The following is an 11,034-nucleotide window of genomic DNA, read 5'->3' on the forward strand; positions in this document are numbered from 1 at the left end:
GGATCCAAAGGTGGCTCCTCCACAGACGATCAAGACAGTACCGCATAAGGCCTGGCGAGCAAAATCGATACCGATTCCGAAGGGTCTTGAAGACCGGGTTCTACAGATGCTCCGTGACCGGATCAGGCGAGGCGTATTAGAAGAAAGCCATGCGGCTTACAGGAACGCTTGGTTCTTGGTCATGAAAAAGGACGGGAATATGCGCCTGATCAACTCGGCCACAAAGATGAATGGGGTCACCCTGCGAGATGCCTTCGCGCCACCAGGGGTCGACAAGTTTTCAGAGGACTTCGCTATGTGCCAGATGATTTCCTTGCTGGATTTTTATTCTGGGTATGATCAGGTTCCGCTGGACGTGCTGAGCAGAGATTTAACGACTTTCGCGACACCGCTGGGATTATTGAGAATGTGCACTTTGCCACAGGGGGCAACAAACTCGGTAGCACAGTTCATGCGGGTCATCACGAGAATCCTATATGACCTTATCCCTCACTGCTGCCGGCCTTTTCTAGACGATATAGCTATCAAGGGCCCTGTTTCAACGTACAGCAACGAGGAATTACCTGATCACCCTGGAATACGGCGGTTCGTCTATGAGCACCTTCAGAATGTCGACAAAGTTCTGCTCAACGTGGAGTTAGCGGGATGCACGATCGCAGGAGGCAAATCTCAATGGTGCCAGCTTTCGGCTGTTATCGTTGGATATCTCTGTGGATCAGGGGGACGCAGACCTGATCAGGCCAAAGTCATCAAAATCCTCGAGTGGGCGGCATGTGAGAACGTTGGGGACGTCAGATCATTTCTGGGAGTAGCTACGGTGTACCGCTCTTGGATTGAGGACTTCGCTACGAAGTCTGCCCCACTGCTCCAATTGATCCGAAAGAATGCACCATTCGTTTGGGGACCTGATCAGATCAAGGCCATGGATGACCTCAAAGCAGCTCTGACAACCAACCCAGTCCTGATCAGCCTTGACTACAGCCCAAACGCTGGTTTAATCATCATTTCAACAGATGCGAGCCTACGAGGTTGGGGCGCAGTACTGAGCCAGATGATTACTGGTGGGCGGGCAGTAGCAAGGTATGAGAGTGGTATCTGGAGAGGCCCAGAGCTAAGCTACGATTCTGGAAAGCTGGAATTGAGAGCTGTTCTGATGGCCTTAAAGAAGCTAAGGGGATACATCTATGGGGTGAAATTCCTACTAGAGACTGACGCCCAAGTCTTGGTTGCCCAGCTCAACGGAGGAGCAAGTGATCTCCCTGGCGCACTGATTACTCGCTGGATCGCCTGGATACGGCTTTTCGACTTCGACGTCAAGCACGTACCGGGGACGAAGAATACTGCTGCTGATGGGCTCTCCCGCAAGCAACCAGGCCCGTCTGATCTGGCGGAAGCAGAAGATCCTGAAGATATTGAGGGTTTTGTTGACGCCAACATCTTTGAAGTAAAAATCTTCCTTGCCAAAGCATACGCAACAACCATGAGGAAGACTGCCACAAGGATCCCCCACAATTCGGATCTCTACAACCTGCCAGTAGAATGGCTCCCATCTGATCAGGTCTGGTCAGACGAGACTCGCCAGATTGTCTTCCATTTACGCACACTGCTTCGACCAGACGGTATTACAGCCAACCAATATGCAAAGTTCAAACAGAAAGCCTGGATGTTTATGGCAGCCCACGGCCGTCTCTTCCGGAGACCAACTAAGAACTACCCGATGCCAAGACTGGTCGTTGACGATTCTGATAAGCGCGATGACCTGATCAGGACAGCCCATTGCGAATCAGGACACCGGGGACGCAACGCGACGTTCCACAGACTTGCCCAAAGATACTTCTGGCCAGATATGTACCGAAGGGTTCAAGAAGTGGTAGCCTCATGCCCAGGCTGCCAATTCGCCCGATCAGGCCGAAAAGACGATCGCCACATTGGTACGCTAGTCGGCGGCTTGCCATTCACAAGGGTTAGTCTTGACATCCAATGGATCGGCAAGTGGGCATGCATCGAGGCACGCTGTATGTTGACGGGCTGGCCAGAGGCAAGGCAGTCTCTTACAGCAACGTCAGAGGTGGTAGCTAAGTTCCTGTTTGAGGATATTATCTGCCGGCATGGGGTCTATAAGGAGCTCCTTGTGGATGGAGGATCAGAAAATAAGGGGTGCGTCGACGCGCTCAACGCGAAATACGGAGCGAAGAAAAAGGTTATTTCAGCCTACAACTCAAGAGCCAACGGACTCAACGAGAAGGGTCACCAGCCTATTGCCCATGCTCTACGGGTCTGGTCAGGCGGAGGAACGAAGAATTGGGGCCCAATTCTTCCCTTGACACTGTTTGCGGATAGGACAACAATCCGGGCGCCAACTGGGTTCACCCCCTTTTATCTTGTCTGTGGCTATGAGGCCATTACACCAATCGATGGAACAACGGTGACTTGGAGAGTCCTCGACTGGGGACGAGTCACAAATCAGGAGCAGGAACTCCTCACCAGGCTGCGAGCCTTTGAGCAGCTGGATGAAGACCGACGTCTTGCTATTGAACGAGTCAACAAGGTTCGATCTGATCAGGCTAAACGTTTCAACGAACGCCATGCCCGTACCCTGAGAGAATCGAAATTTGAACCTGGAGATATGGTCTTACTCTTTGACGAACAGAGGGCTATAGACAAGTCTAAAGACAGAAAACTCCACTACAGATGGACAGGACCGCTTAGAGTGAAATCTGTATCTGATCAGTCCTCATCCTACCGACTGGAGACACTCTCTGGGGAAGAAATTACACGGGCAACATATGGTGGTCACAGGTTGAAGAAATTCATTAAGACCCCCGAGGGATTCTGGGAGCCAGAGGACCCAATGTGGGCTGCGAAGGAACTCCAGAACGCGATTTCAGAAGTCTTCCTATCTCCCCCCTCTGCTAACCCGTTCGACTTGGGATTGATGAACAGCCCTGATCAGGGCGAACACACACCAATTACGCGATTACGGGCGAAGGAACTCGAATGGGCGCAAGAACGACAAAAACTGGAAGATGAAATCACTGCCTGGAACCAACAACATGGCACCTTAGTTGTTGACCTTTCAAATTCTGGCCCAAAGGATAAGGATCAGTACATCGCCATGGATTAAGCTTCTTCTGATCAGGCCTACGCATAAGCTGCAACCTTTGTTCCCATTGCGTGTTCTATGGAAAAGTATCTGCCTGCACTCCCTGGCCGCCAGACACTTGGGGACGAAGACGGTGGAACACCCAATGTCAGAAAGCCACCACCCAAGTCAACCATGAAAACCCAATATCAACGACCTCTACCCCCCCAAACCCATATGATCTAAAAGCATGCCTACAGGCTCAAGAGACGCCTGATCAGCCCTAAGCACTATCCTCCTCAACCGCCCAGATATCGTTTATCTCATACTGAGTACCGACGTACACAGAGGGGATAAGGTCGGATTTGCCATACTTGGCGCGCTGCTGCTCCACGATGAGAAGGAGATCGGCTTGATGAATCTGAATCGAGTTGACTGAGGGGATGTTGTATGGAAGAGCTGAAGGAACTCCACCACCGTCAGCACGACGAGTGCCATTAGGAAGGCGGGCTCCATAGCCGAAGCGGCGGTAGAAGTCGTCGTCACGGAAGCAACAGTTGGCGGCAGTCTCGTGATACAGGCAGTTAGAGCAGGCGTTACCGAATTCATTCGGAAGGGAGACGCATTCCCAGAAAGGAGCCATGACTCGGCCCTGATCAGGCTTGGCTGGATCGACCGAGAGAGTTCGCCAGCGGTCCTCGCAGCAGTGGCAAGGAACGGAGTTGCGGCCGCCGAAGGCATGAGTGAGAAGAGCATGAGAAGCTTGCTGGCGACCGTTGAGCTTCCAAGCAAGCAGGCCGAATCCACCCTCATGAGTGACGCTGACGAAGACGCGACGCTTGAATGTGCCTGATCGGGAGTATTTCTTGACGATAGACCAAGCGTGCTGACCACCTGGAAGGGCCTGCCAAAACGCGGATGCGACGTCTCCACGAGTCTGCTTCTTGAGAACGGCATCGGCAAACTGGACCTCAGCATAAAGCTTGCCGTACGGATCTTCCAGCTTACGCCAGACGAGGGAAGTGGCGATCTAGACCTGATCAGCTCTATCTAAGACGAATGGCATGAAGGGAACTTACCAGAGTCATGGTGGGACCAACGGGGATGAAGGTCGCGTTGATAGGCTCATCACGAAAGAACCACGGGAAGGCTGCTTCTTCAGGAACACGTCGGCGATGAACGACCTTGCCAGTCTTGCGGGGACGAGACATATTTGCGGTTGTATCTCTGATCAGGCCTGAAGTTGAGAAAGATGTGGGATTTTCAGCTGGCTGCTGAAGAAAGGTCGTTTGGAGTGGATGGTGGAAGAAGGAAAAGTTGGAATCAGGAATCAAGGGAAGAATCTGCTCTTTTATTCTCTGGCTGGAGAAGAGAGTGAATCACAGGGAAGAATCGAGATGGCAAGGGAGTTGCTTCCTTTGTTGCCTGGTGACTTCACCTTTGACCCATTCACTGCAGATGCCTACGATCAGATGAAAAGGAGGAACAATTCACAGGCTCCTTCTGCCTGGTCACTGAATCACTACCCTTTCTGAGATCCATATAAGTAGGGACCTTTTGCTCTGGTCAACCTATCCCTCTTTTCAACCACACAACAATTCGACCAACCAACAGAGCAACTGACAACCAACAACCGCTCAACACCCACAACCATTGCACTTCACCCTCTTAACTTTTTCTTCTCTTTTCTTCATTTTACACCTGATCAGACCTCCCTTGTCACCTCCCAATAGCAATTAACAACAATTGCTCCTTCCCAGAAACAATACCACTTTCCCCGTCTCACACAACTCGCACCCACCTACCCATCATGTCTCAACGACCCTCTGGCAGAGACAGCACTCCCCAGGATCGCGGAGTCACCCCAGGCGTCTTCTCGTCTCGCGGAACTCCTGCTATCCCTGATCCTGCCACACCCGGCTTCGTGAGAGGCAAGCCCAAGCCAGGCAACGAATCAAGCGATGACGAACTTTCACCTCCGCCAGACGTTGTGGTTACGCCTGATCACCTCAAAGCGAGCCCAAAGCTACCAGTTCAGCAAGAGAACGCCCCTCCCACTGCAGAACAATGTCAGATACCCAGTCAGGATGGCCGCACAAACTTCTGGAACGCAGGACATCTGGAGAGACTTGTCCAGTTTCACCGCAATGCTGGACGCAACGGCAATCGTACTTTCCAGCCTGATCAGAACAAGCCGCAGCCGAAGGACCCAAAGAAATCGCAATATCTCTTGCCGGAAGGAATAAACCCAATGGCTGGACTCCCGAAGCCTGTTGGTACACCCATGGACCCCTACATGCCTAAACAGAACCCCAACCCGAGAGAGAACGGCAACGCTCCAGCGCCTCCCTGGGTGATCCTCAACAACAGCGACAGTATGGCGCAACTCAAGACTCGCTTCCCGCATGCGTCTATGCCCGACCAGCATCGAGCTGCCCTCTACAACATGCAGGGACACCTGATCAGGCGTGAATGGTTGCAGACAGACAATCTAGAAGCAGCTGTATACTTGAGCTTGGCGGATGGGGAAATATTCTTTTCGAATGTGGTCACCTGCGCCTGGTCAAACAATCCTGCCGACCCATTCCCTCAAGTTCGCTCGGCCAATAAGAAGATGGTCTGGAAGAGCGATATGGTTGTGTTTATTACAACCCACGGCGACCACTTCACTGGGCTGGTGGTCAACCAGTCAAGTGGAGGCGTTTTCTGGTATGATAGCCAGTGGATCTCTGAACAGTCTGAGAGGAGATTCTGCTCCGATATGAACAACCTATTCAAGTGGTATGAGCAGATTGGCGCTCCTCCCAACCTGATCAGGTGTATGCGAGCAACTGCTGGCGTCGTGGCAGGACCTCAGCAGCGAGACGGATGGTCCTGCGGCCTCTATGTGGTTGAGTGGATTCGGGCCCTAGGCCGAGAAGGCATACTGAACTTCATGGACTCGCCTATCTGGGCTATGGTGCGAAACATTGAGCCTGTGCGACAGCAATGGATCAACTGGATCACATTGGAGTTCTGCACCGACGTCAACCGGGGACAAGGACTACGCCCAGGGCCCCATATGAAGATTGGCCCCTACACTCAGAAGTTCCTCAAGGACGCTGCGAAAAGAGCTGCAGAATCAGGCCAACCTGATCAGGCGAACGATGAGCTCATTATCCAGGAGGACATCTACGAATCATCTCCGCGACTCGAGCAGCGAGGACCCTTTGGACCGGCGAATCCTCCGGCTCCTCCGCGACTGCAGAGCCGATCTCCGGGCCCACCTCAGCCTCCGGTTCAGCCACCAGCTCCGGCGCGCCCGACGTACCCCGCCTGCCCTATCAACCTGGGCGAACTCACCAACGTATCTTCCAGCGCGTACATGGTCAATGAAGGAAAGCGCAGGGTGCTTGCAGAGGAGCACGCACGCCTGATCAGCGTTAGGAAGGACAGGGAGGATCGCGGTATGGTCCGGATCGGTCAGTACTCTGAAGAAGAATGGGTGGAGAGATTCGACAACCCATTTGAGGTTGTGGCCTCCGAAACAGCTGCATGGGCGCCCTTCTTGCCGCCCACACGTCAGGAGGATTGGGAAGGATTGGAGCGATGGGAGGAAGGTCTTGAATGGAATGATCACATGGACCGGCTTCAGCGCGAGGAGGAACGCAGAGCGCAGCGGGAGCAGCCCACTGGCCGGTATTCTCTACGCCAACGTTGAATCAGGTCTGATCAGACATAGCAGGATTGGTTTCTTTAGTCATTTGGCAATTGTTTTAGGCGTTTGGGAAAACAAATTGGGGGACGATTGGAATGGGGCGGGGTTCAACCCACGCGGCCCATGCAGACATGTAGACAGCAGGGCCACTTTACCCCTGACTGCATCACCATCCTGTCTTTTCCTTAGTCATCAGCAGGTATTTAGACCTGATCAGAGCAGATTGAGCCTGATCAGACATCGGCGCACACCATCACATTAATACTCCTTTCTTTGCGTAATCTGGAGATCTTCTATGAATTCACTTGTGCGCGCGTGCGACTGTAGCGAAGGTGACCACTGAGCAACAAGGCAAACTCTCGACCCTCCCCGTACAGCCCAGAAAGTGTGATTGTCTGCTCAGAATAGGCCTGGTCAGGCCTATCTCTGACAGACAATTGACACTTCTGTTGCTCTGCGGACGGGAAGTCACTCTATGGTAGGCGGAACCTAGGGTGCGTGGTAGTCGCTGGGTGTGTTGTGGTGTTTTGCATCCATCCATCCCTACTATTCCACTTCAATAAAAAATAACAACTTTAGAATTAAAAGGTATAAAGCTAGCCTACTAAAAACCTACTTATATATTTATTTTACTTATTAAAGTAAAAAACAGCTATATTAAATAAAAAAAGGAAATTATCTTTAGTAATATATAAAATCTATACTTATATTATCTTTTTAATTTATTTATTATATAAAGCTTTTAATAAATTAAAATAATTAATATTAAAAAGTTAAAGCTTATATAATAAATAAAAAGGGATATAAAAAGTAATAATATTTTATTTCTTATAGTAATTATTATAGTTAGTAGATTTATAGCTATTATAGCTACTAAAAATTAAAAGCTAAAAAACACCTTTTATATAAGACTTTATATACTTCTTAAAATATTTTAACTAATTTAAGTCAACTTTATTTATAGTTTATCTATTTTTATTAAAATAAGTATATTATTTAGTAGGAAATTACCTATTTATATAATAAAAGAATAAATAGTATTTACCTTTTATAGTAATATATAAAGGTAGTATTTAGCTATTTATATATATATTTTAAATAATAAAAACTTGTTTATAATTATTAAGCTGTTTTATATTAAATCTTTTTTAGTAGTTAAAAGTTATAATAACCTTTATATATAATAGTATTTTATTAAGAATTTACTTTTATTAAAATTATAAATATTATAATCTTATGTTTTATATTTTATAATTATATTTTATATAAATATAAACAATACATAGGATTTTTAGTTAATACCTATTAATAGTTAATTTTATATTAGAAAAGTATTTTTAATTATATTTAGCGTTATATAAAGTTTTCTACCTTTTATAATCTAATATATATTATATTATATTTATAAAAAAGGTTATTAGCTATATTTTATATATTATTAAGTTATAATAGAAATCCTTAATTAATTAAATAAAGAATTTATTTATAAATTATACTTTTTTTATTCTAGTTATCTTTATTAATTTTAATTATATCTTTTATTATAATAGTTATTTAGTATATTAGTAGTAGAGTATTACTTTAAAGATATTATAAATAGAAGAAGCTTTTTATATAAATATTTTTAGGTCTTTTTAATAGCTTTAATTATAAGGATAATATAACTTTTATTTAAATAAGAATCTATAGTTATATATAAAGGAAAGATATTATAAAGGTAAAAAGTATAAAATTAGGTAGATATATATTACTTACTATAATATATTGCTTACTATATATATACGTAAGTGTTAGTTTATTAATAAGTATTTATAGTAGTACTTTTGTTTCTATTTAATCTTTATATTTTAACTTTTAAAGTAAATTAAAAGTAGTTTATAGTATTATATAACCTTTATAATTATATTTTTTAGCTGTTTCTTTTAAATCTAATTACTTTTATACTAACTAACTCTACTTTTAGTATATTATGTAACTATTTTTCTTTTCTATAGGATTAAAATCTATTTTAAATATCTTCTCTACTAGAGGCTTCTAAAGGAGATTATATTAACTAAATAGATAATAGTAGTATTATATCTACCTATAAGTATAGCTTTTAGATTAATCTATATTATATTTATTTAGTATTTATTATATAATTAATTAACCTTACTATTAGTTTAATATTAAGTATAATTATAAAGGTATTACTTTATAATATATTTTCTTTTATATTAATCTCTTTACATAGGTTAAAGCTCTAGAGTTATATAGATTTAGCTAGAGGCTTAAATAAGTAATAAAATAGATATAATAGTTAGATATTACTATATTATAAGACTAAAGCTTAAATATTATTACTCTTAAAGTAATAAATCTATCTTTTTTAAATATAGATATTTAACGTATTACTAAAGATTTATTAATTTATATTGATATATTTATAATGTTAATATTAATAAAGCATTTTCTTATATTATTTAAATGTTATTATTATTTTCTACTATAATTATACTTTTTAATATTTATATATTTATATTTTTATATACTTAGTAATACTAAAATAAATACTTCGTTAGGCTTATTATCATTATTATAATAATTTTATAAAGTACTAATTAAATATATTTAAGAACTTATTTAATATTAATAAACTAGTTAAATATACTCATAATAGTTTAAAGTTTATTATAAATATTAGTATACTATATGAAACCTTTTATTATATATAAAAAGTTCTTTATTATACTTAAGGAGTATTACTTTATTAAGTATAGTAAGTATTCTGCTTTACTATTTATAGCTTAATAAGAGAATATTTCTAGTTAAAATCTTTATAAATATTTAAAAAAGAGTTTTATAGTTTTTAATATTACTTTAGAAGAGTTTAATAGTACTTCTCTAATTTTTAAATTTCTTTTAAGTTTCTTTTATATGTTTATAATTTTAATATAATATATTAGTAAGCTGTTAAATACTATTAGAATAAGTAATTACTTACTATTAGAATAAGTAATTACTTACTAATAGAAACTATTAAGAAACTATTTATAATCTAGATAGCTTAAAAGAAATCTATATTAATATTAATAGTTTAGTTATATAATTAATAATATATATAATAATAAAATAAATATATATAAATAGAAGGATAAATATTAAATAAAAGCTTTTTACTACTATTAAATAAAAATATAAAGATTTATTATAGAGAGATTTATATATATATATAAAAATAGAATACTATCCTTATAAAAAAACTATTATATAAAGAAAAATAAATGTTTTATTAAATAAAAAGATAGCTTATAATATAGATAGATAATAATATACTTTAAATAAAACACTTTATAGAAAAGTTTAAGTTTACTTTAGTTTTAATTAAAGTATTTAAAACTATAATATATTTTATTAAAAATAAATTTATTAATATATAGCTATATTAAGTTAAAGTATATAATAAAATAAAGATAAGTCTATTTAAATTTTAATAGAAGAGAATATTATATTTTCTTTTATTTAATAAATCTCTTTAAGGTATTCTTTCTATAATTTAAAAGTAAATAATTCTATATAGTATAATATTATTTAAAATAAACCCTTTATTCTTACTAACTTATTTAAGTTCTATTTATATTTAAGATTTATAGCGCTATAACGCTATATTAAAAACCGGATTTTAAAAGAGTAAAATCGAAATATATATAAAAAATATAATATATTATTTAAACGTTTATAGTATAATGGTAAATATAAACGTTTCTAGGTTTAAAAAAAACTTATTATTATTAAATCTATTTAATAAATCTATTAAAATCCTTATAATTTTATAAAACTATAAATAAAAACATTTTAGTTAAAGAATTTAATAGTAAGAAAAAACATAAAGAATTTAGCTTAAAATATTAAATAATTTTAAAATATTTAGTAAGAAAATAATATTATTAGTTAATACTATTATAAAGCTTTTATAAAGTCTTAAGGTTTAATTTACTTACTATTAAATAAAGACTAAAAAATTATAAACTTTCTTATAGCTTTTTAAAACTAATTTTATTATAATAGCTTAGTAGTAATAAAGTAGTTATAAATCTTTTTATAAAAAAAATAGTTTTATATTAATTATAAATATTTAAATCTTATTATAAAAATATATAACGTATATAATAAGTAAGTAGGCTAGACAAGCGAGTAGGCTATAAAACCGTTCTAACGCAACCGTCTAAACTTATCTATCTATTCCTCTATAAAGAAAGATGTAATCAACTAGTAA

The 11,034-nt window shown here is 39.9% G+C and overlaps 2 protein-coding genes across 2 annotated transcripts; one reads left to right on the forward strand and one right to left on the reverse strand.

Moving 5' to 3' along the window:
* Positions 1-3,365: 3,365 nt before the first annotated feature.
* Positions 3,366-4,293, reverse strand: EsH8_VIII_000799 (uncharacterized protein; the record flags this gene model as incomplete). The annotated part of the gene is made up of 2 exons (XM_083269841.1): positions 3,366-4,112; positions 4,162-4,293. The coding sequence occupies 2 exons, from the start codon at positions 4,291-4,293 to the stop codon at positions 3,366-3,368; spliced, it is 879 nt and encodes a 292-aa protein (XP_083129609.1).
* A 599-nt stretch (positions 4,294-4,892) lies between these two features.
* EsH8_VIII_000800 (uncharacterized protein) lies at positions 4,893-6,782 on the forward strand (the record flags this gene model as incomplete). The annotated part of the gene is made up of 1 exon (XM_083269842.1): positions 4,893-6,782. The coding sequence occupies one exon, from the start codon at positions 4,893-4,895 to the stop codon at positions 6,780-6,782; it is 1,890 nt and encodes a 629-aa protein (XP_083129610.1).
* Positions 6,783-11,034: the final 4,252 nt, after the last annotated feature.

The sequence above is a fragment of the Colletotrichum jinshuiense genome, chromosome 8 (genome assembly GCF_051148585.1).
Source record: "Colletotrichum jinshuiense chromosome 8, complete sequence".
NCBI classification, from domain to species: Eukaryota; Fungi; Ascomycota; class Sordariomycetes; order Glomerellales; family Glomerellaceae; genus Colletotrichum; species Colletotrichum jinshuiense.